The sequence below is a fragment of the Dermochelys coriacea genome, chromosome 19 (assembly GCF_009764565.3).
Source record: "Dermochelys coriacea isolate rDerCor1 chromosome 19, rDerCor1.pri.v4, whole genome shotgun sequence".
In the NCBI taxonomy this organism is placed as follows: domain Eukaryota; kingdom Metazoa; phylum Chordata; order Testudines; family Dermochelyidae; genus Dermochelys; species Dermochelys coriacea.
Genome location: NC_050086.2, coordinates 15,948,715 through 15,975,280, shown reverse-complemented (window position 1 = coordinate 15,975,280; position 26,566 = coordinate 15,948,715). Strand labels below are relative to the sequence as shown.

The 26,566-nt window shown below is 42.1% G+C and overlaps 1 protein-coding gene across 5 annotated transcripts in view; it reads right to left on the bottom strand.

Moving 5' to 3' along the window:
- ZCCHC17 (zinc finger CCHC-type containing 17) overlaps nucleotides 1-26,566 on the bottom strand; it is a 37,865-nt gene that overhangs the window by 6,932 nt on the left and 4,367 nt on the right. For 4 of the 5 annotated variants that reach the window (XM_038377509.2, XM_043506204.1, XM_038377504.2 and 1 more), the window contains exons 3-7: nucleotides 25,951-26,008; nucleotides 24,160-24,260; nucleotides 22,649-22,740; nucleotides 20,063-20,163; nucleotides 14,775-14,911 (exon numbers count right to left, since the gene is read on the bottom strand). In XM_038377509.2, coding sequence (XP_038233437.1) covers nucleotides 14,775-14,911; nucleotides 20,063-20,163; nucleotides 22,649-22,740; nucleotides 24,160-24,260; nucleotides 25,951-26,008 — 489 coding nt within the window. Of the gene's footprint in view, nucleotides 1-3,829; nucleotides 3,841-14,774; nucleotides 14,912-19,995; nucleotides 20,164-22,648; nucleotides 22,741-24,159; nucleotides 24,261-25,950; nucleotides 26,009-26,566 lie in introns of those variants that run through there. The other variant, XM_043506205.1, reaches the window with a different exon arrangement.

Below are 26,566 nucleotides of genomic sequence, written 5' to 3'. Positions count from 1 at the left end.
GGGGGTTGTGGGGATGAAGCCAGCCCTTGTTGCTCATGAAAACAATCACAAAGCAGTGGGGGCAGAGTCCACTTCCCTCCTCCAAGTGAAGGAAAGACCTTGCACAGCGTCCATAATGCGAATCACCTGGGCACAGGCCTGCTGGCTGGAGAAGTCCTGAGCTATTCATGCTTGCTTGTCACGAGAAGAGATGAACAAGGGATCTCAGTACATCTGACAAAAAGACTTATTTTACTTTTTTTAGTTCAATCGATTGAAAGACTGTTAACAAGGCTCAAGGTCTGGCTGTGAACATGCTTCAAGGAGCGGAAGGACAGAGGGAGACGAGCCAGCAAAGTAACGGGAGCCCTAACCATAACCTTTTCATTGTTTCTGTCATATAAAGAATGATTTACATTCCTCCCTAGAAGGGAGTGTAAAGGGGGAAGTCAAGTGTCACCGAAACTGACAGCACTGCTTATTATCTTAGGGAAGATGTTCTCCAGTAACCTCGAGCCCATCCCGGGGCTCATGGGGAGTTTTGCTGGAACAGCCTTGCTGTAAATCACGCCTGCCCTGTCACAGCTGTTAGTGCTGTGCAGTCACTTGGTGAGGAAATAGAAATAAACAGTCAAGCCAACTGGTATAGTTACATAATTCATGACACCACAAACAGAATGATTCCTTCCAAGCCAGCAGCCAGTGAGGGGGAACATCTCCACAGCTTAATTAGAGGGCAAAGTTAAAAAACCTGACTCAGCATAAGGAAATGAAGCACATAACTAGAAAAAAGTGGTAGCCCAGATTCCGATACGAGTGACACCTGTGAAAATCCAGAATAAAACTCTACCCTTTTATGGATCTGCTCTGGATCCAATGTAACCAACCTAAGAACCTAACACAGCACGTCTAGTGGGGACAACAGGGGGCTAGGATGCAAGAACTTCAGAGTTACAGTCCAGGCTCTCACACCAAACATGATTTCACCTCTCTGCACCTCAGTTTAACCACCTATATTATTGCAGCTGAGGTATGGCAGTGCTTCCCTTAGATCTGCTCCCCTTCCCTTCCAAAAGATTAAAAAAAAAAAAAACCTGTAAAGGGACCAAATTTCACATGGGCTCTGCCCAAAGAGCTCACTTCGTATTTGCAAACATAAGGACACTGAAAAGTTGCAGTTAGGACAAAGTGTGTCATTATTTAGATAAATAAAGCTGGAGTGTAACCCTCAACAGGAGGGCAGGCTGATATGATGCTAATTGCTGATCAGTTCATATGTAACAAAAACTGAAAGATGCAGCACAGAGACAAAAGAAAAACTAGAGAGAGGAGAATGAGGCAGAGTGAGGGGAAGGGTTAGCATGTGAGGACCCACAGACCTTCAAGGGGCTTCTAGGGAGTGAAAGTTTCCTAGCTCGAGAGGAAGGCTGCCTCACATTGCAAGAGATATTTCTTCCCTTAGAAGAAAAGATCCTACAGCCTCTTCCCAGATTATTAACACCACACAAATGTGGTTCGATGTAAAGCCAACAAAGTTGAATATGGGAATGACATGGTTTGTAAATGGTTTAAAGTAAGTGCTTTGAAATACTATATAAGAATTCACATAGGACAGTGATGGGACCACAAATACCTAGCTAGAGGGCTGTGTGCTCCAAAACAAGTGACTTTTGCCTTTTTTTCCCCTGTAAAGTTGTGATATTAGCATTGTTTGGCATGACAACCAACCAGCCTGTATTTTTAGTAATCCACACTACGGGGCCTGTTAATTTATATAGTTTATTTGACCCACAACAGGATTTAAATATTTTGGGCATGCGGGAAAGACGCAAATGGTGGCAAAATACAGGTTACAATACTGGAGGCTGTAGTGGGCTTCATTCTGACTGGAAATCAAAGGAATTTTTTTTCATTCTACAGAACTTATAGGAGAGAGTGAAGAAAACAGTATCACTGTCTCCTATAATTACAACTACTTTCAATGGTGCCCTCTCTCTCTCTCTCTCTAGCAAGTTATGGAGAGACAATAGTCTCTTCCATAGTTAAGATGTGGTTCCATTGCGGAGAAGCAGCTATGTAAAAATAGCATCTTTGAATTGCATTTAGGTTCTTATACTGCACCCAACACCCTATTCAAGTGTCTCTGCCTTCTTTACTCATAACTCTGAAGATTATGTTCTTATTAACCTTGTATCATCCCACACAGCTGGATGTTGTTCTGGCTCATATAAGTGGCAACAGAAATAATTTAGCTGCAACTATAAGATCAAATTCAGCTCTCAGCTAAATAAGTGAAACCCCTCTGGAGGCCATAGGGCTGCTCAGATGTAAATTAGGGCAGAATTTGGTCTCCAGAATCTTTATTGATGGTGATGATACATGAGCCAAGGCATTAGCTGACTCCTGATTCTCAGCTGAGTTTGCAGGACTGGAAGATAGAAAAGACTTATTTTTCTTGTAAACACATTCCAGATTTAAAGGTGCTCAGAGACACCACATGTTCTAAAGGTTGTCTGTGCAGTGTGTGAAGTAGCACTTCCTTATGTTTGTTTTAAGCCTGCTGCCTATTAATTTCATTGGGTGACCCCTACTTCATGTGTTACATGAAGGGGTAAATAATACTTCATTTTCTCCACACCATTCATAATTGTATAGATTTCTCATACCCCTTTTTTCCCCTTTAATCATCTCTTTTCTAAGATGAACAGTCCCAGTTTTTTTAATCTCTCCTCATGCGAAAGCTGTTCCATTCCCCTCATCATTTTACTTGCCCTTCTCTGCACCTTTTCCAATTCTAATTGAATTTTTCTGAGACAAGCTATACATGAAGGAACAGACTGGAAAAATACTTCTGAAATATTGTTCCAGTTCTTTTTGAAAGTCACCTCTCAAAACTAGCTTTGTTTGGGATTATGTGAATCCAAGGAGATTAATGTTTATAAAGTGACAGCACAGTTAGACAACTTTTGAAGCACAGTGTCCAGTTTACGACCTTTTATGTGAAGAAAGATGTAGCTTGGCTACAGAAAACACAGCATTTGAGCAGAAAATTAGATGCTTAAGTGGAATTAAATAAACTGAAGGAGATTTTAGTCTTATTCCTGGGAATAGCAGACCTCTTATGGACAGGGGATGGGGGGGGAAATCAGAAGGGAAATTTTTGCTCAGAATATTTTCCTCCTACACATGCCCAGCCGAGACTAGGTATGCACTATGCCCATGGGAGAGTTTTTTGTTCTCCTGTGACCCAAAAAGTTAAGAGTTTGTTTCAGTAACAAAACTTGAGGCAGCTTTCATAGAACTTTTACATAATCTAAGGTATTTATCTGGCCCCCATTACCATAATAAACAGAGAACCTCACAATCTTTAGTGTAGTAACATATGAGGGGAAACTGATGGACAGAGAGGCTAAGTGACTTGCTCAAAGTCACACAAGAAGTCTGTTGCAGAGCAGAGACTCGAACCCAGGTCTTAGGCTAGGGCCCTAGCCATTGGACTACTGAGAAGTTACATCAACAATGTGACAAAGTTAGTTGGGTTCTATGTGAATACACAGTCTGGTACAGACTACCGTTTCCTGAACAAAAACTGGCATTTGTGCTGATCAGCGTGAATCATCACTTAGAAGTTAGCTGGCCCTCCATGCATTCTTCTCATTAATATTTCATTAGCTTTAGTTCTGCAAAGTCCACGGGCAGTCAGGGTGCCTAGGGGGCTGTGTGTGTGAGAGAATCCCATCTAATACTAGTTGATAACAGTCTGCCTTTTGGGTAGACATGACTAACACTGCTGTGCACTTTCTTTGCTTTCAACAGTTCTCTCAGATAGAGTGGGTAAGTAGACCCTCAGACTACTGATGCCTCCAGGCTGTAGGTCTCGTTCTCAACTAAAGAATTCCTTAGCTAAAAGGATTAATACAGTTTAAAATTATCAGACTGACCACCTTCTGCGATCCAAGACAGCAATGTAAAAGTACAGATTCCCTGTTTTCCTCCGTAAATAAGTATACCTGAATCCAAGATGGCATTTGAATGTCAGCAATCTAAACAGGATGACCTCTTGGTGACCTCTGATGAAAGGTCAATGTCCTACACTTAGAGCACAACTCCTAAACAAAAGTCCTAAAGAACTGAATAGTAAACCACCATCACCACATCTTTGGAACCATCCTATAGAATTTAATTATAACCACTACTGTAGAATTCCATAGGCTAGTCCAAAACCCTGCAGGAATGAACTCATTCTCTATTACATTTCAGAGGTTTAAAGAACTGGTTAGATAGAGCCCCACTTGAATTGCCACGATTAAGTTCTCCAGGGCTTTTTTGAGAAGAAAAAGTATATCTACACAATTCCAATATTCCAGCTCAATTGTACGGTGGAAGAGATTCAGGTACCATTGCATGCAGTAGGAACATCTTGATAGCGTCAGGTCATCCAAGATGCAAATCAATTCTCTTCACGGCAGAGGATATTGGGGGGGGGGGGAAGGAAATATACCCACATCAGAGCTATCCTTTATAGGTGTCAAATCTGAAGTAGAGGTGTTAATAGAGGCGGCTTTGGAACAAATTGATAAATTAAAAACAGTAATAAAGTCACCAGGACCGGATGGTATTCACCCAAGAGTTCTGAAGGAACTCAAACACGAAATTGCAGACCTACTAACTGTGGTATGTAGCCATTTGCTGAAACAAGCCTCTTGTACCAAATTACTAGAAGGTAGCTAATGTAACTTTGATTTTTTTAAACCAACTCCAGAGGCGATCCTGGCAATTACAGGCCAATAAGCCTAACTTCAGTACTGGGCAAACTGATAAAAACTAAAGAACAGAATTATCAGACGCACAGATAAACGTGATTTGTCAGGGAAGAGTCAACATGACTTTTGAGTCATGCCTCACCAATCTATTAAAGTTACCTGAGGGGGTCAATAAGCACATGGATAAGGATGATCTAGTCTATACAGTGTACTTGGATTTTTAGATAGCCTTCAACAAGGTCCCTCATCAAAGACTCTTACAGAAACTAAGTAGTCATGGAATAACAAGGAAGATCCTTTCATGGATCAGTAACTGGTTACAAGATAGGAAACAAAAGGCAGGAAGAAGTGGTCTCTTTTCACAAGGGAGAGAGGCAAACAGCTGGGTTCCCCAAAGATCTGTACTGGGACTTGTGTTGTTCAACATATTGGTTAATTATATGGAAAATGGAGTAAACGGTGAAGTGGTAAAATTTTCAGATACAAAATTGTTCAAGATAGTTAAGTCCAAAGCTGACTGAAGATTTAGAGAGGGATCTCACAAACCTGGGTAATTGTGCAACAAAATGGCAGATGAAATTCTACATTGGTAAGTGTAAAGTAATGCACACTGGAAAAAATAATAATCCCAGCTGCATACAGTAACTCCTCACTTAAAGTCGTCCCGTTAACGTTGTTTTGTTGCTGATCAATTAGGGAACATGCTCGTTTAAAGTTGTGCAATGCTCCCTTATAACGTCGTTTGGCAGCCGCCTGCTTTGTCCACTGGTTTCAGAAAGAGCAGCCACTTGCAGCTAGCTGGTGGGGTCTTGGAACCAGGGTGGACCAGCAGCCCCCCTAGCAGCTCCCCACTCCCCTAAGTTCCCTGTGCAGCAGCCGCCCAGCAGGCTGTCGATTGCGGGCAGTTTAGCTGTCCCTCCCACCACTGCCATGCGCTGCTCCTGCCCTCTGCCTTGGAGCTGCTCCCTGAGCCTCCTGTTTGCTGTGGGGAAGGGGAGGGAAGGGGGGGGAAAAAGAGAGGTGCTAATGTCAGGGTGTCCCCCTCCCCTCTTCTCACCCAGTCGTCCAAAGAGCAGGGGACACACACGACAGGGCTCAGGATGGAGGGAGCTTCCTGGCAGCTGCAGTCTCAGCTTGCTGATCTACTTAACAAGGCAACAAAAAGAACAGGAGTACTTGTGGAACCTTAGAGACTAACAAATTCATTTGAGCATAAGCTTTCGTGGGCTACAGCCCCTTCATCCGATGCATAGAATGAAAACACACACACACACACACACACACACCCAGAAAAGGTGGAGTAAGAGGCTAATTAAGATGAGCGTCTATTAGCAGGAGAAAAAAAAAAAAAACTTTTATAGTGATAATCAAGATGGCCCACTTAGACAGTTGACAAGAAGGTGTGAGTATACTTAACATGGGGAAATAGATTCAATGTGTGTAATGACCCAGCCACTCGCAGTCTCTATTCAAACCCAAGTTAATGGTATTAGTTTGCATATTAATTCAAGCTCAGCAGTTTCTCGTTGGAGTCTGTTTTTTTGAAGCTTTTCTGTTGCAAAATTGCCACCTTTAAATCTGTTACTGAGTGACCAGAGAGGTTGAAGTGTTCTCCTACCAGTTTTTGAATGTTACGATTCCTGATGTCAGATTTGTGTCCATTTATTCTTTTGCGTAGAGACTGTCCGGTTTGGCCAATGTACATGGCAGAGGGGCATTGCTGGCACATATCACATTGGTCGATGTGCAGGTGAACGAACCCCGGATGGCATGGCTAATGTGATTAGGTCCTATGATGGTGTCACTTAAATAAATATGGGGACAGAGATGGCATCAGGCTTTGTTGCAAGGATAGGTTCCTGGGTTAGTGGTTCTGTTGTGTGGTGTGTGGTTGCTGGTGAGTATTTGCTTCAGATTGGGGAGTTGTCTGTAAGCAAGGATTGGTCTGTCTCCCAAATTCTGTGAGAATGAGGGATCATTTTTCAGGATAGGTTTGATGATGCGCTGGAAAGGTTTTAGTTGGGGGCTGAAGGTGATGGCTAGTGGCGTTCTGTTATTTTCTTTGTTGGGCCTGTCCTGTAGTAGGTGACTTCTGGATACTCTTCTAGCTCTGTCAATCTGTTTTTTCACTTCAGCAGGTGGGTATTGTAGTTGTAAGAACACTTGATAGAGATCTTGAAGGTGTTTGTCTCTGTCTGAGGGGTTGGAGCAAATGCGATTATATTGTAGAGCTTGGCTGTAGACAATGGATCGTGTGGGGTGTCCTGGATGGAAGCTGGAGGCATGTAGGTAAGTATAACAGTCAGTAGGTTTCCTGTATAGGGTGGTGTTTATGTGACCATCACTTATTAGCACAGTAGTGTCCAGGAAATGGACCACTTATGTGGATTGGCCTAGGCCGAGGTTGATGGTGGGATGGAAATTGTTGAAATCATGGTGGAATTCCTCAAGGGCTTCTTTTCCATGGGTCCAGATGATGAAGATGTCATCAATGTAGCACGAGTAGGGGCATTAGGGGACAAGAGCTGAGGAAGCGTTGTTCTAAGTCAGCCATAAAAATGTTGGCATCCTGTGGGGCCATGCAGGAACCCATCGCAGTGCCGCTGACTTGAAGGTATATATTGTCCCCAAATAGAAAAGGAGTACTTGTGGCACCTTAGAGACTAACAAATTTATTAGAGCATAAGCTTTCATGAGCTACAGCTCACTTCATCGGATGCATTTGGTGGAAAAAACAGAGGGGAGATTGATATACACACACACAGAGAACATGAAACAATGGGTTTATCATACACACTGTAACGAGAGTGATCACTTAAGATAAGTCATTACCAGCAGCGGGGGGGGGAAAGGAGGAAAACCTTTCATGGTGACAAGCAAGGTAGGCTATTTCCAGCAGTTAACAAGAATATCTGAGGAACAGTGGGGGGTGGGGTGGGGGGGAGAAATAACATGCGGAAATAGTTTTACTTTGTGTAATGACTCATCATTCCCAGTCTCTATTCAAGCCTAGAGTTAATTGTATCCAGTTTGCAAATTAATTCCAATTCAGCAGTCTCTCGTTGGAGTCTGTTTTTGAAGCTTTTTTGTTGAAGTATAGCCACTCTTAGGTCTGTAATCGAGTGACCAGAGAGATTGAAGTGTTCTCCAACTGGTTTTTGAATGTTATAATTCTTGACGTCTGATTTGTGTCCATTCATTCTTTTACGTAGAGACTGTCCAGTTGGACCAATGTACATGGCAGAGGGGCATTGCTGGCACATGATGGCATATATCACATTGGTAGATGCACAGGTGAACGAGCCTCTGATAGTGTGGCTGATGTGATTAGGCCCTATGATGGTATCCCCTGAATAGATATGTGGACAGAGTTGGCAACGGGCTTTGTTGCAAGGATAGGTTCCTGGGTTAGTGGTTCTGTTGTGTGGTGTGTGGTTGCTGGTGAGTATTTGCTTCAGATTGGGGGGCTGTCTGTAAGCAAGGACTGGCCTGTCTCCCCAGATCTGTGAGAGTGATGGGTCGTCCTTCAGGATAGGTTGTAGATCCTTGATGATGCTTTGGAGAGGTTTTAGTTGGGGGCTGAAGGTGATGGCTAGTGGCATTCTGTTATTTTCTTTGTTGGGCCTGTCCTGTAGTAGGTGACTTCTGGGTACTCTTCTGGCTCTGTCAATCTGTTTCTTCACTTCAGCAGGTGGGTATTGTAGTTGTAGGAATGCATGATAGAGATTTTGTAGGTGTTTGTCTCTGTCTGAGGGGTTGCAGCAAATCCTATTTTTGACGTCTCCGACACAAGAAATATTTCCAACACACCTCTGACCAACATATTAACCCACAGAGACCTTCCTACCAACACTACAAAAAGAAGGATTCTGGGTGGACTCCTCCTGAAGGTCGAAACAGCAGCCTGGACTTCTACATAGAGTGCTTCCGCCGACGTGCACGAGCTGAAACTGTGGAAAAGCAGCATCGCTTGCCCCATAACCTCAGCCGTGCAGAACACAATGCCATCCACAGCCTCAGAAACAACTCCATCATCATAATCAAAAAGGCTGACAAAGGAAGTGCTGTCGTCATCATGAATAGGTCGGAGTATGAACAAGAGGCTACTAGGCAGCTCTCCAACACCACTTTCTACAAGCCATTATCCTCTGATCCCACTGAGAGTTACCAAAAGAAACTACAGCATTTGCTCAAAAAACTCCCTGAAAAAGCACAAGAACAAATCCGCACAGACACACCCCTAGAACCCCGACCTGGGGTATTCTATCTGCTACCCAAGATCCATAAACCTGGAAATCCTGGATGCCCCATCACCTCAGGCATTGGCACCCTGACAGCAGGATTGTTTGGCTATGTAGACTCCCTCCTCAGGCCCTACGTTACCAGCACTCCCAGCTATCTTCGAGACACCACTGACTTCCTAAGGAAACTACAGTCCATTGGTGATCTTCCTAAAAACACCATCCTGGCCACTATGGATGTAGAAGCCTCTACACCAACATTCCTCACAAAGATGGGCTACAAGCTGACAGGAACAGTATCCCCTGTTCGGCTAACCTGGTGGCTGAACTTTGTGACTTTGTCCTCACCCATAACTATTTCACATTTGGGGACAATGTATACCTTCAAATCAGCGGCACTGCGATGGGTACCCGCATGGCCCCACAGTATGCCAACATTTTTATGGCTGACTTAGAACAACGCTTCCTCAGCTCTCGTCTCCTAATGCCCCTACTCTACTTGCGCTACATTGATGACATCATCATCTGGACCCATGGAAAAGAAGCTCTTGAGGAATTCCACCATGATTTCAACAATTTCCATCCCACCATCAACCTCAGCCTGGACCAGTCCACACAAGAGATCCACTTCCTGAACACTATGTGACCATCGCTTATTAGCACCGTAAACACCACCCTATATTGGAAACCTACTGACCGCTATTCCTACCTACATGCCTCTAGCTTTCATCCAGATCATACCACACGATCCATTGTCTACAGCCAAGCTCTACGATATAACCGCATTTGCTCCAACCCCTCAGACAGAGACAAACACCTACAAGATCTCTATCATGCATTCCTACAACTACAATACCCACCTGCTGAAGTGAAGAAACAGATTGACAGAGCCAGAAGAGTACCCAGAAGTCACCTACTACGGGACAGGCCCAACAAAGAAAATAACAGAACGATACTAGCCATCACCTTCAGCCCCCAAATAAAACCTCTCCAACGCATCATCAAGGATCTACAACCTATCCTGAAGGATGACCCATCACTCTCACAGATCTTGGGAGACAGGCCAGTCCTTGCTTACACACAGCCTGCCAATCTGAAGCAAATACTCACCAGCAACCACACACCACACAACAAACCACTAACCCAGGAACCTATCCTTGGCAACTGGCTTTGTTGCAACTCTGTCCACATATCTATTCAGGGGATACCATCATAGGGCCTAATCACATCAGCCACACTATCAGAGGCTCGTTCACCTGCGCATCTACCAATGTGATATATGCCATCATGTGCCAGCAATGCCCCTCTGCCATGTACATTGGTCCAACTGGACAGTCTCTACGTAAAAGAATGAATGGACACAAATCAGACGTCAAGAATTATAACATTCAAAAATCAGTTGGAGAACACTTCAATCTCTCTGGTCACTCGATTACAGACCTAAGAGTGGCTATCCTTCAACAAAAAAGCTTCAAAAACAGATTCCAACGAGAGACTGCTGAATTGGAATTAATTTGCAAACTGGATACAATTAACTTAGGCTTGAATAGAGACTGGGAATGATAAGTCATTACACAAAGTAAAACTATTTCCCCATGTTATTTCTCCCCCTCACCCCAACCCGCACTGTTCCTCAGATATTCTTGTTAACTGCTGGAAATAGCCTACCTTGCTTGTCACCATGAAAGGTTTTCCTCCTTTCCCCCCCCTGCTGCTGGTGATGGCTTATCTTAAGTGATCACTCTCCTTACAGTGTGTATGATAAACCCATTGTTTCATGTTCTCTGTGTGTGTATATCTATCTCCCCTCTGTTTTTTCCACCAAATGCATCTGATGAAGTGAGCTGTAGCTCACGAAAGCTTATGCTCTAATAAATTTGTTAGTCTCTAAGGTGCCACAAGTAATCCTTTTCTTTTTGCGAATACAGACTAACACGGCTGCTACTCTGAAAATTGTCCCCAAATGTGACTAATTATGGGTGAGGACAAAGTCACAAAGTCCAGCCACTAGGTTTGCTGTGACAGTCAGGGACACTGTTCCTGATAGCTTTTAGTCCATCTTTGTGTGGAATGTTAGTGTAGAGGGCTTCTATATCCATAGTGGCCAGGATGGTGTTTTCTGGAAGATCACGGATGGATTGTAGTTTCCTCAGGAAGACAATGATGTCTGGAAGATGCTGGGAGTGCTGGTAGCGTAGGGCCTGAGGAGAGGCTCCACATAGCCAGACAATCCTCTGTTAGGGTGCCAATGCCAGAGATGAGGGGGCATCCAGGATTTCCAGGTTTATGGATTTTGGGTAGCAGATAGAATACCCCTGCTCAGGGTTCTAGGAATGTGCAAACTAGATACCATTAACTTGGATTTGAATAGAGACTGCGAGTGGCTGGGTCATTACACATATTGAATCTATTTCCCCATGTTAAGTATCCTCACACCTTCTTGTCAACTGTCTAAATGGGGCATCTTGATTATCACTACAAGAGTTTTTTTTTCTCCTGCTAATAGCCGCTCATCTTAATTAATTAGCTTCTTACTCAACCTTTTCATGTTCTCTGTATGCACCCACACCCACACACACACCCACCCATCCCTTCTTACTATATGTTCCATTCTATGCATCCGATGAAGGGGCTATAGCCCACGAAAGCTTATGCTCAAATAAATTTGTTAATCTCTAAGTGCCACAAGTCCTCCTGTTCTTTTTGCTGATACAGACTAACACGGCTGCTACTCCGAAACTTAAGGCAGTGTACTTGAGCGTGGGGTCAGTGTACTTAAAGGGGAAAATGCACATCTCTCTCTCTCTCATACGCACACGGTATGGGTCCCTGTCTGCCATGCTGTCTCCCCTCCCTTCATTCATGCTGCCTTGTAGAGCGTGAGAATACATTAACAACAACAAGTTAACCCTTGAGGGCTCAGCCAATTGCTAGTTCATCATTTAGCAGTAAGGCATTCCCTGGAAAACATCCCACCTTCTGACTTCACCACCTCAACCAAGCTTCACAATCATCACTATGTACAGTATTAATTTGTTTAAAGCTTATACTGTGTGTGTGTTATATAAAAATATAATATGCATGTATATAATATAGTCTTTTGTCTGGTGAAAAAATTTTCCCTGGAGCCTAACCCTCCCGATTTACATTAATTCTTATGGGGAGACTGGATTCCCTTTAAGTCGCATTTTTCAGGAACGTAACTATAACGTTAAGTGAGGAGTGTGTGTGTGTGTGTGTGTAAGTAAAAAATGATGGGTTCTAAATTAGCTGTTACCACTCAACACAGATCTTGGAGTCACCATGGATAGTTCTCCAAAAATTTCAGCTCAATACACAGCAATAGTCAAAAAGGCTAACAGAATGTTAGGAACAATTAGGAAAGGGACAGAAAAGACGACAGATATCATAATGCCACTATATAAACTAATGGTGCACCCACACCTTGAATATTGTTTCCAGTTCTGGTCACCCCATCTCAAAAAGAATATAATGGAACTCTAAAAGGTTCAAAGAAGGGTAACAAAAATGATCAAGAGCATGGAATGACTTCCATACGAGGAGAGACTAAAAAGATTAGGGCTGTTCAGTTTAGAAAAAAAAATATGATTAAGGGGGTTATGACAGAGGTCTATAAAATCCTGGTGAGGAAAATGTAAAGAAAGAAAAGTGTTATTTACCCTTTCCTACAATACAAGAAACTAGCGGTCAATTGATTAAATTAAACAGGCAACAGGTTAAATGCAAACAAGAGGAAGTATTCTTCACACAACACACTATTAACCTGTGGAATTCATTGCCAGGAGATGTTGTGATGGCCAAAAGTATAATTGGGTTCAAAAAAGAACTAGATAAGTTCATGGAGGATAGGCCCCTTGGTGGCTATTAGCCACAATGGTCAGGAATGAAATCCCAAAATCTGGATGTCCCTAAACCTCTGACTGCCAGAAGCTGGGAAGGGAAGACAGAGTGAATCACTCTAACTGCCCTGTTCTGTATACTCCTCCCGAAGCACTGGTACTGGTCAGAGTCATGGACAGGATACTGGGCAAGATGGACCATTGGTCTGACCCAGTATGGCAGTTATCTTATCTCATTACAAGCATCCAAGTTACTTTATGTCATGTTCTTATTTTTTAAGAAAATTTATACACTCTGAAAAGGGTCCTCAAATCTCTGTGAAAGTAGTTTGTGACAAAGTTTTAAGAAGTTTGAAAAGTTTTAAGAAAGCATATAGGAGTGCGACAGATATGGCAATTTCCTACAATATATTTGGGAGATCTTACTGAATTAGGTTTAGGTAGCTTTGGAGTCCGTTATACCATAAACGCCAAATTCAAGTCTTATTGTGGGATTGTATGCAACTTCTCTAGAAGGGAGATGTGCCCAGAGTAAACCCTAGGAAGTGGTATGAGCTTCAAAGCACTACAGTATTTTAAACAAGTGCCGGACAAGGAGACAGTTTTGGAGCAAACAAAGTTGAGTGGGTTTCTTAGGAAATATCCAGAAGGAGGTGAATGCAAATTCCCACCTCCAGACCCAACCTTTCGAAGCTATGCCCTTTGGAGAAACCCACTGTCTGCTGATTACCCATTCCTGGAATCTGAAGATCAAAGTCCTGAGCTGCATAAAGGAGGGGCTCATGGATTCTTGGGTGTGATTGTTCTGAACTGAAGTTCTTATGAACTTGTGACCACAGAAACCCCCTTTGTGGGGTGAGAAAGGCTGATCACCTGCCAGAACCCTTTTAAAATTGGGGTGTTTTGTGGTAAGCTTATTAGCATGCAAGTAGGTCCTCTTATTTTTTAAGGAGTTTTTTAATGGTTTTGAAAAACCGACAAACCTCATTAAACCTTATTGGTTTTATTTAATGCTCACATAGTCTGACTTGCTGCGGAGCTCGCAATATAGGTAGGGAACTGTGCAGTTTGAAAAAACCCCAGCCAGGAAAAAATCCACATGTCTCTGCCCAGGAGAGATGGCTAAAGAGCCTGCAGTCTAGAGTGGGTGCCTAGAACTGTGACAAGGTGGGTAGAACTATCAAGCCATTCCAGACATGAAGGACCCATGGCTGGCTTCCACTCCAATGCTACTATGTATAAACAGATGGTGTGGAGAGCACATGGGGAGGGAGAAGAGACTTCCCATCCTAGGAGAGATCCTTTAGGGAAAGGGATCATTTGGACCAAAAATGAAATCAAGGGACTTTAAGGAAGTGGCAGATCAAAGAAAATAAAACTCCATTTGACACTGAAAGCCTAGAGATAAACTAGAGTTAGAGTTACTTCACTAGATGGTAGCTCAGTTCTATCATTCGTTTTTCTGGAAAAAACAGAAAAAAAGAATGGACAAGTGGACTACATGAAAACCGATGAGACTGTAAGACTACAGTATACTATCATAGAATATCAGGGTTGGAAGGGACCTCAGGAGGTCATCTAGTCCAACCCCCTGCTCAAAGTAGGACCAATCCCCAATTTTTGCCCCAGATCCCTAAATGGCCCCCTCAAGGATTGAACTACAACCCTGGGTTTAGTAGGCCAATGCTCAAACCACTGAGCTATCCCTTCCCCCTCCCCCCACTATGGTAACAAGCACCTCAAATATCCAAGCTAAATTTATTAAAAATGAATAAGTCTAAAGACAACTAGAAAAACTTGCATAAATTGTCCATTTCACCACACAAACTGTGCAAAACCAAAATCTATCCCATTCCCAAACCAATGAGCTGCCTGCTTATAAACTCGTCCATTTTTCTGTGGTCTAACATCAACAAGGCTACAACCTGTACCTTTTTTCTTTTCTTTGAAGAATTCTCAGTGTGGCTGGACTTTTTATCACCTTCATATTCTGCTGTCTCCTCCTCCTCCGGTATCAGACTATACTTGGTTCCTCCAGGCTGCATGAAACACTCTTTGGCAAAATGACCTGCAAAATGTTTGAAACAGAAAAGAGCAAAATAAATCCCCCTTTTTGGGCTATTTCTTTTGAGGAGCCTAATGAAGATTCTACTTGGAGCCTAGTTCCATAGTGATTACTTCAGTCTGTTGATGTTAAAATAAAATCTCCTTAGAAGTGATAGAATGCCTGCTTAATACCAAGTGAGCATTGGGCTGCTCCCCTCTATCTGCTGTGAGAGTTAAGGTAAGACACTTCCCTCCACTGTGCTTTTGTTCCTCCCCCCAGCCTTTGTTTAGGCAAAGCTCTCCAGGGCAGGAACAGTTTCTAGCTCTAGTAAAATGGGGTGCTGATCTCAGTTGGGATCTCTAGGTGCTATTATAATACAAATAATAATTAAGGCTACAATTTAGTCATGGGTATTTTTAGTAAGAGTCATGGACAGGTCACGGGTAATAAACAAAAATTCATGGCCCCTGACCTGTCCATGATTTTTACTAAAAATAGCTGTGATTAAATCTTGTTGGGGAAGAGGCACTGGTGAGGCATGAGGGGCCTGCTACTGCTCTGGCCAGCATCCCGGGGCCGTGGCTACTCCGGCTGTACATAGGGCTGCTCCAGCAGCAGCTGGTGTGGCTGTTCTGGTGGCAGCCAGAGCGGCTGGCCCCGGAGCCAGCTGTTTGGGTGGCCCTGGGGTCAGCCACACTGGCCCCTGCAGAAGTCATGGAGGTTGCAGGATTCACGGAATGCATGACTTCCGCGAACTGCATGACAGACAGAGAGCCCTAATAATAAATGAACTTGCTCTTCACAGTTGGAGCCCTTTGAAACTGACCAACACTAAAGACAATGAAAGTGACCACTACATACATTTGTTTTGCTCATCAATTTGAATTTGTTAATATGTCCACGCTGCATTCTCTACAAAGGGATAGATGGAAGATGCTGTCACCATATTATTAAAAATCCATCACTATTTCAAACTCCATTCAGTGGTCGTTGTCTCTCATTTGAGGTTGCCACCTTATTGTATAGCTCTAAACATCCCAGCAGGAGGCAGGAATGAGAGAACTTAGGCCCCATGAAAAAGCAGATTTTCAGATAAATGACTCGGTGGACAGAACACTAAAATAGGACTTAAGTCCTGCATTCTGTTCCTGGCTCTGCCACTGATTTGCTGTATGACCTTATTTCACCTCTCCATCTCAGTTTCCTCATTTGTAAAATGGGGATAACAGTGCTTCACAGAGATGGATGAGCTCTGAGATAACTGGGCCAAAAGAGAGAAATATTGAATATGTTTGAGAATTTTTAAAATATGGTTTGGTTAATTTACAGTTAACTGTAGCCTGTTTTGCATGTGTTTAACATATAACGTGACAAAGTTCCTCCTCTACCTTGGTGGATCCTGCGCTATTGGATTTTGCTTGCCTCAGAGATTCACAGTAGCCCTTAGTTTGGCCACTTTCGTGGCTCAAATCTGCCATTCACTCAGATAACCTCATCGCTAGCCAGCATGGGGAGGAAAAAAAAAAAAGTGTAAGAACAATCCCCGCAGTTTCTGCTGATCCACCACGTGGGTCGGGGAACAGATCAGAGACCTTCCCCGCTGGTGGAACCTCCTGTGTTGGGTCAGGAGTTGGGAGGTTTTGGGGGGGGAACCCAGGCCCACTCTACCCTGGATTCCAGCCCAGGGCCCTATGGACTGCAGCTGTCTAGAGTGCCTCCTGGAACAGCTACACGACTGCTACAATTCCCTGATCTACTTCTCCATGGCCTCCTCCCAACACCTTCTTTGTCCTCACCACAGGACCTTCCTCCTGTTGTCTGTTAACACTTGTACTCCTCAGTCCTCCAGCAGCACATCCTCTCACTCCCAGCTCCTTACAAGCACCTCACTAACTGGAATGAGAGCCTTTTTAAACCAGGTGTCCTGATTAGCCTTAATTAATTCTAGCAGCTTCCCAATTGGCTACAGGTGTCCTAATTAGCCTGCCTGCCTTAATTAGTTCTAGAACATTCTTAAGTGTTCTGGAATAGTCCCTGTTATTTTACCCAGGGAAATTGGACCTGCTTAACCTGGAACTAATTTATTTACCTTCAACAACATATTATTTTATTTATATATTAAAAAAATTCAGTACTTTAAAACACTTGAAAACTGGGACCAGAGGTCAGTCCTGATTTGCCTTGTAAGACTAAAGATGATGGTTTCTCATTTGTTTTTATTGTATTTCAAAAAGAAAAGCAGTACTTGTGGCACCTTAGAGAGACTAACAAATTCATTAGAGCATAAGCTTTCGTGAGCTGCAGCTCACTTCATCGGATGCATCCGATGAAGTGAGCTGTAGCTCACGAAAGCTTATGCTCTAATGAATTTGTTAGTCTCTAAGGTGCCACAAGTACTGCTTTTCTTTTTGCGAATACAGACTAACACGGCTGCTACTCTGAAACCTGTCCTATTGTATTTCAGACATTTAAATCACTGGGGTTTTTTTTATTAGATGCAGCAGTGACAATCTCCTTTCCTTTACAATGCTTGTTTCCTTTAATGTTCAACTGGTTTAATCTGCACTGATTAACCAACCCAGGGTACTGAACAGAACACAGGTCACTTAAGAGGGATTAATCAGACAAACCCAGTGCCCTGGTGTCTGAACAAAGAACTATGGGAGAGACTTATCTGAGCAGGGATTTCCACAGCAGAAGGGGCACACGGCAGAGGGAATAAGCCCATGTCAGGGAAGCTCTTCACAAGAAGGGGATGTCTTAAGATGTTTGGATGGAAAGACATTCCCAAAGGCTTATAAGGATTCGATTTTTTAAATCGGTGTCAATTTTACTGTACACACAAACCAATGAAAAAAATATTTCCATTGATAATAAAACAAAGATAGAAAAAGAAAGAAAAATGCTACATGAAAACTCAGTTTAATTTAAGGATATTTTGTATCCTTGATTTAGTTGGGGATTGGTCCTGCTTTGAGCAGTGAGTTGGACTAGATGACCTCCCGAGGTCCTTTCCAACCCTGATATTCTATATTTTGACAGGCGATGATGACAATTTGTGTTCAAAGGTTAATGAAGCTGTCCCTTTTAGAATCTCAAAGTCTACTGCCATTAAATAATGGTCTGATGCCCCCATAATTTCTCACAACTGAAAATTAAAATGGACAAAAATAAAAATACTTCAAAAACAAATAGATATTATCAGTCGAATTAACAAAAAAAAAAATCAAATTCTGGCAAGCCATACAGAAACAACTGCTTAGTTTTGGAAATTAGCCTCGTTTTGGATCTACCCTGTACACACCAATGGTTGAACTCTAAAAATAGTTCCTGCCAACACATCTTGCCTAGTCAATTTGGACCAGACAAAGCCATTTTAAAAATAATGCTTTAAAATCATCATCATAGTTAGGAATCTACTTTAGAAAATGTTTTTTAGCAGCATTTTCAAGATGGTTGTGTGCAGTCCATACTGGACAGGTATTAGCATCAGCAGAAACTGCTTTTAAATGTGTACTTATTAAGCTTTTTTAACACAGTTTAAAAGTCCACCATAACTATTAGCCAACGACCATGTAATATACAAGAACAAATAGGGCATGGTACAAATTCCGCAGGCAAAATGCTTAATTAGGACTAAGGTTGCTCAAGTATATGAGCCATCAACAAAATCACTATACATTAAGGAAACCCCCACATAAGCCGAGATTCACTTCCAAACAACCCTCATATCTAGGCTTCGCAGAATTCAATATTTTTTTTTTATAATTTTGACAGATAATCTTTATTTTTATGCATTTTTCCTATTTTTATGAATTTTCACAGTTCTGAAACTTCATAATTTTGCAGATTTATTTAATAATAGATGTTGAGATTCAAAAAGGCAAAGCTTTATTAACTGTTGAACACAAATTGTGAACTTCATATCAAAATATGCAAAGTATCTCAGACTCAGACTTTATGGACAGAAGGAACCATCATAATCATCTAGTCTGACCTCTGCACATTGCAGGCCACAGAACCTTACTCACCCACTCCTGTAATAGACCCCTAACCTCTGGCTGAGTTACTGAAATCCTCAAATCATGGTTTAAAGACTTCAATTTACAGAGAATTCACCATTTACACCAATTTAAACGTGCAAGTGACCCTTCCACCTTCCTCTGCAGTATGGGGTAAAACCTACAGAGTCTCTGCCAGTCTGACCCGAGGGAAAATTCCTTCACGACCCCAAACATGTTGGTCAGTTAGACCCTAAGCATGTGGACAAGACACACCAAGCAGACGCCTGGAAAGAATTCTCTGTAGTAACTCAGAGCCCTCCCCATCTAGTGTCCTGTCTTCAGCTGCTGGGGATTTTTGTTACTGGCGGTCACCAACAGGCCATGTGCCATCATGGGCAGTCCCATCCCACCATCCCCTCCATAAACTTATCAAACTCAGTCTTGAAGCCAGTTAGGTTTTTGTCTCCACTTTCCCAGGCTTTAACTCATTTTCATGCAGCATCTTAATTTCTCTGACCATCTATAAGTTTCATGATCACAGATGGAAACCTTTTGTGCTGGTCTGTGTATGTTTGGTGAAATCAAAGTTTACCAATAAAAAAAATCTAATCCTTCCAAATTTACTTCTCACACACATTAAAACGGAGTGTTTGGGTAGAGATTCTAACACAGAACTGCTCACAAGCATGCATTCAGTTCCTAGTAGCTGATGGAACTAAGTAGTTCCAATGGCTTTTCTTGAAATAGCAAGCAGTTAGGATGAATTAAGGAAATAATAGTTTCTGTTGAAGTGTAAAATTAGAACAGTATCCTTGCCGTGAAATGCAATGTGTGCGAGAGAGAAAAGTTTGGAAACCCTAGCGACTGGTTCTTTAGCTAGATGAAGTTCAGAAGAGCATGGCTATGAGAATCAAATCTTTAAGAATGAGCATTTCTAAATGTTTCCCCTGCAATAGTTAGAAATGACAGAAATTTCAGTGGTCCTCTGAAGAGTTAAGTGTCTTAAGTTTGGAGACCTAAATTCAATCTTTACCGTGAGAAACAGAAATGGTTAGCATGCTTTAACTGAATATACTAACATGGCCATAATTGCAGCGTCACCTCCGTAATGAAGGTCAAGACAAAAAACTAGAACAACAAAACAAGAATGGAAACAGCACAAATGTACCTTTGCAACCACATTTTTTGCAGACAGTGTTCAAGACAGCTTCCAGGGTAATCTTCTGACTAGTGTAGTCTCTGAATGAACGTTTCTTTCGCTCATCCTGACTGTAGAAAAAAAAGAAAGTATTTTTCTCTTTCAACCTGCATCACCTCTAACCCCATGCGTTTACTTGGAAGCTCAAACCAAAGTTTTCAAACATTGCTGCCTGAAGTTAAGCTTTTAAATCCATAAACTAGGCATCTAAATAAAAGCAACTACTCTGCAGAATGCAGTTGACTACTTGGTGGAGGAAGCCACAGACAGCATATTACACTTGCTCCCTATTTGTTTATTCGTATAAGAGGACTCATTTCAGAGTCGGTTTCACAGAATACAGTCAAAAGGAAAAGGGAGGACTTGTGGCACCTTAGAGACTAACAAATTTATTTGAGCATAAGCTTTCGTGAGCTACAGCTCACTTCATCGGATGCATTTTGTGGGTTTTTTTCCAACAAATGCATCCAATGAAGTGAGCTGTAGCTCACGAAAGCTTATGCTCTAATAAATTTGTTAGTCTCTAAGGTGCCACAGGTACTCCTTTTCTTTTTGTTCCTGGGTTAGTGGTTCTGTTGTATGGTGTGTGGTTTCAACAATTTCCGTCCCACCATCAACCTCAGCCTGGACCAGTCCACACAAGAGATCCACTTCCTGGACACTACGGTGCTAATAAGCGATGGTCACATAAACACCACCCTATATCGGAAACCTACTGACCACTATTCCTACCTACATGCCTCTAGCTTTCATCCAGATCACACCACATGATCCATTGTCTACAGCCAAGCTCTACGATATAACCGCATTTGCTCCAAACCCTCAGACAGAGACAAACACCTACAAGATCTCCATCATGCATTCCTACAACTACAATACCCACCTGCTGAAGTGAAGAAACAGATTGACAGAGCCAGAAGAGTACCCAGAAGTCACCTACTACGGGACAGGCCCAACAAAGAAAATAACAGAACGCTACTAGCCTTCACCTTCAGCCCCCAAATAAAACCTCTCCAACGCATCATCAAGGATCTACAACCTATCCTGAAGGATGACCCATCACTCTCACAGATCTTGGGAGACAGGCCAATCCTTGCTTACAGACAGCTCCCCAATCTGAAGCAAATACTCACCAGCAACCACACACCACACAACAGAACCACTAACCCAGGAACCTATCCTTGCAACAAAGCCCGTTGCCAACTCTGTCCACATATCTATTCAGGGGACACCATCATAGGGCCTAATCACATCAGCCACACTATCAGAGGCTCGTTCACCTGCGCATCTAACAATGTGATATATGCCATCATGTGCCAGCAATGCCCCCTGCCATGTACATTGGTCAAACTGGACAGTCTCTACGTAAAAGACTAAATGGACACAAATCAGACGTCAAGAATTATATCATTCAAAAACCAGTCGGAGAACACTTCAGTCTGTCCGGTCACTCGATTACAGACCTGAGAGTGGCTATCCTTCAACAAAAAAACTTCAAAAAACAGACTCCAGCGAGAGACTGTTGAATTGGAATTAATTTGCAAACTGGATACAATTAACTTAGGCTTGAATAGAGACTGGGAGTGGATGAGTCATTACACAAAGTAAAACTATTTCCCCATGTTATTTCTCCCCCCCACCCCACCCCCCACTGTTCCTCAGACATTCTTGTTAACTGCTGGAAACAGCCTATATTGCTTGTCACCATGAAAGGTTTTCCTCCTCCCCCCCACTCCTGCTGGTGATGGCTCATCTTAAGTGATCACTCTCCTTACAGTGTGTATGATAAAACCCATTGTTTCATCGTGTGTGTGTGTGTGTGTGTGTGTGTGTGTGTGTGTGTGTAAATCTCCCCACTGTATTTTCCACTGAATGCATCCGATGAAGTGAGCTGTAGCTCACCAAAGCTTATGCTCAAATAAATGTGTTAGTCTCTAAGGTGCCACAAGTCCTCCTTTTCTTTTTGCGAATACAGACTAACACGGCTGCTACTCTGAAACCTGTCAGAATACAGGCAAACACCCATAGCTTTGAGTGTGAATGCCTTATACTTTGGCTAACTCACAGCTGCCCTACTTCACACTAATATATACATACATACATACATATATAATGTACACAAACATATGCCTGGGATAAAATAATTATTTTTGACGGAGTAATAAAATATCATCACAATAAAGGGAAGACAAAGATTTTGTGCCTGGGATGGTAAGTGTCTGTAGGGCTGTAAGCGCACAGGAAATAAATACACCCTCAGCACAGGAAGAAAGATTGCTATGGAGAGGTCATTATGAACAGCATGTTTTGTTAGCATGCTGAAATTTGGTATTCAAATGTAATCCTTTGCTGACAGTGCTGCAGAGGGAACATCTTAGATTGTTCTTTAGAGACCCCTCCATTCGCTTCAGAGCAGCACGGATGGGCTCAGGAGGGAGCAGCTGCCTCCTTTCTGGCAGGAGGACGAGGACAGTCACTGTAATGGGAGGGCAGGGAACAAAGGAAGCAACAGTCGCCAGGCTGATTTGTTACACCCAACAGAGCAGATTTACCTACTCAAGGGCAACATTGTTTGGATCAAGGTCCTTTCCTGTTCCTTGATTGACGACCTTCATGGAAAGGGACAGCTTCAACTTGTCATCTTTCATCTGTAAGAGATGGACATGGAGGGAAAAAAGCAAGTCATAGCAGAACCCGGTTACAGGAAAACCCACAAAGAATGAGTGAAACTGTCAATTAGTAAAGAAGTGAATGCTCTAAAGTCAAGGACACATCACAAAAAGTATATTTTAGTTTTATTTACACTTCAATGTTCTAGTTAATGAACCAGAGTATATTACTTAAAAATAATGGTCTCAGAAATAAGATCATAAAAATTACCCCAACAGATCAGATCTTAGACCCATTTAGCCAGTACCTGGTATTTATAGTGGCCAGTAGTAAATACTTTGGGGAAGGGAGGGTGCGTACAAGAAACTCCAAAATGGACAATTATGGAATAACCTGACCACAAGGGAAGTTTCTTCCTGATCCGAGGCAGGTTAGTGGTTGGTTTACGCCTTGAAACATGAGGCTTTATATCATTTACACATTTTTGTCCTTTTAGGTAAATGGGAATATTCTAATTATCCGTATAAAAGGCTCTTTTCTGAATCCTAATAAGCTCTTGCTCTCCTTATTACTTTACAGAGTTTCACAGGCTGCGTGTTGCTTGACATCTTTCTAGAGTACACAGCCTTTTAAACATTCTTGCTAATGATGTGGGGTAAACCCCCATCATACAGTGTGAAATAATGAAATGGGCAGGTTACAGTGAAGCTCTGCTCTGATGCAATTTGCAGTCAGGCCAAAACTTGGGAGTTATTTTTCATTTATTTATTGGCCAAGTCCATGTGTTCTTTTGGGTGCTTTAACAGAATGTTATTTTTTTAAATAAAACGTATCCACCCTGCACACACATCCCATCAGATCTTCTTCAGACACCACAAAGTAGCAAAAGAGAGCACAAGCCCTATTGTTTTTTATTTTGCAAATCATCTTTAAAAACAGAATGAATACTTTAGCAGTGTCCTTTCAAAGAAAGTTCATTTCCTCAAATAGAATTAAGAGAATTCTCATCTTATGCTAAGAATGGGTTAAGAGACCTTTCCAATTGTGAGTAGTTTACATCTCTATAGCACCTTACTTTCCAACAAATCCTAAAGTACTTCACATGATATACAAACACCACAGAGAGTCATGTAGCTACCTACAGGGTGACATGCCAACCAGCAAACAGTAGTCTGAACAACGGGGAGGCAAGATGACATTTGATCAAGGACGAACTCCTACTTTTATGAAGAATGCCATGTGATCTGTGAAGCCCATGCAAACCAGGCAAAAGGTTGGTTCTTAAATGCTCACGTGATGAGGAACATGATTAGTTTGTGTTCTCAACAAACAGCATCATGCACTAGACAAAGCAATTGGAACACTACGCTTCTGTTAACATGAAAGACATTAGCCTGCTGTCGTTGCAAATTTTTTCTTAGTTTACACAGTGCTTAAGACACCATAAGCAATTTTACCTCTCTTCCAATAAGCTTCACCCATACTTTGTCTCCAACATCTACCATCTCCGAGGGTTTGTCAACCCGACAAGCTGACATGTGGGTTTTATGGACAAGGCCTAGAGGTGGTTTTAGGGGAAAAAAATAAAATAATTTGTTTTTGGTTGAACATAACATTTTAACCTCTAGAAAATAAAAACATCAAGTGCTGGAGTATCCTTAGGTGAAATGAAATATCTGGACTACTCAACCACCACTTCATGCAGAATAAAGATTTATGAGGTTTACTGGTTTTTCAAAACTATTTATAAACCACATGCAGCCAGCTAAACACACCAAAATCTGCTCCAAACTCACAATGGGGCAGCTCTTGCAAAATCAGAACCTGACAGCTAAAAAATGCTTATATCATTTCAATCTCACAGAACTAGTGTAATTTCCTCTGAAGAGTTTGATCCTGCAAGTCTTTGTGCATAGGTGCATGTAAAATTAAGGTTCTGGTGCAGCAACAAGCTCTGTACAGATGGGAATCTTGCAGACATATGGAACTTACTGCGAGATTGGGCCAAAAGTCTCCATGACTTCAATGGAATGTAGACATCCATAAAGGCTGCAGGATTAGCTACCTACTGTATTAAGCCCAATGCTAATTACTTTGAATACAAATCACTTTCGTGGGAATGGGAAGATGGGAGGCTGCATGTTCTAAATTTTAGAGTGGAGTTAGTAAGAAAAGCAACTAAAAGAAAGAGCATCCTATCAGACAGCAAAGGTGCTAATTTAAGAGGCACAAACAAGTTTTAATTCCTGCCAATCCTGTGGACCTAGCAGAGCTGGAGGAGGACAAACAAGATGCTATTCTATTTTGGGCACTAGCAGCACAATTTTTAGCTGGCAATACCAGAGGCAGAAAACATAACTTGAAGACTCTGGCTTGGCATTGCAGAACTAGCAGGGACAAAAATCATCCTTTTAACTTGCACAAACTAAACATTTGTTGTGAGACTGTCCAAGCAAGATTAACTATTGAACCCATAGTGGCATTTTTCAGGGTATTATCACATCTCAAAGGAAACCGCAGGTTTTGTTTGTTGGGGTTTTTTTTAGTGTCACGGTTGCACTGGCAAACTTGCCACTTATTTTTCTCACAAGTAACAACCCTAGTGCCATTGCAACGCAGAGACCGGAGAAAGATATTTAATACTTTTTCAGTTTGTTTACCTTGTGCATGTGACAGCATTTCCTGTACAGTTTCACTATTTCCCTTGTATACTCAGATTCACTTGTTAGTGCAAGTCTTTTACACAACTGATAGGAACAACATGAAAAATAACCAGGAAAGCCTGGACTGTGAGGCAGTCAATGATTTACCATTATGATTTTTCCTTCCATCTATGAATTCCATTTCATAGGAGAAATTAAGCATTCCAGGCCCTGAATATGTAGGGAATTACTGCACTCCAGTCTAGTGCCTTATAATGCCACTCCAACGTACCCTATAATCACCTGGAAATGCGCTTATTCTCATTTACAGAAAAAATGAGAAGTGAATATATTCAGTATTAATTCAAGCATTTATATAGCCCCATTATTGTATCTGGAGCCCTTACGTAGCATAAATGGGGACATACAAGATCTCTGTAAGAAACCAAAGCCCATACTGGGGGGATTTAATCAACTGGGAAGGGGTGAGCATCAAACTCATTTTGCAACATTTTCTAAAAGATGCCAAGTCCTTCTGCAAGGGGAGGATTGTATTAAGCAAACCAGCATGGAACTAAGTCTGAAAATCTAGTCTGAGAAACAAACCTTGTTTCCTGCAGCCTGGAATTTTTATAAATGCCCCATATTCTGTTACAGCAGCAACCTGTGAAGAAAATCAATATATCCATTGACAAAGAGAATCTTGTACATTACACCCTTTTCTGTCTCATTTTCTCCTTCCCTTCAACCCACTCTTTTTACATGGACTTATTTGGTTTCAGCTGTTTCTAATTTGCCTTCTATCTTTTTTTGAACTGGAGAGCTACATAACAAATATTGTTGCATCAGATACACACAAAAGCACAGGATGATTATTTTCTGCTCTGCAAGATTATAGACAGATTTTGAAAAAAAATGACATTTTTCAAAGAGAGTCTATTTGCTATATTCAGCAGCAGGAGCCAATATTTTTAACTTCTACTTTCCCCTGTTTTACTATTTGAGTAAATTTAGTGCTGACAGGCCAGACTGACAGCCTTGGAAACAGTCTTATGCTCATTTATGGATCAGACAGTGGACAGACAACAAAAACCTCCCTAAATCTTCAAACTAGTGTGCCTCTGAAGGGACTCACCCTGGCATTCGGGAAGGGATACTTCAGTGGTTTGAGCATTGGCCTACTAAACCCAGGGTTGTGAGCTCAATCCTTGAGGGGGCCATT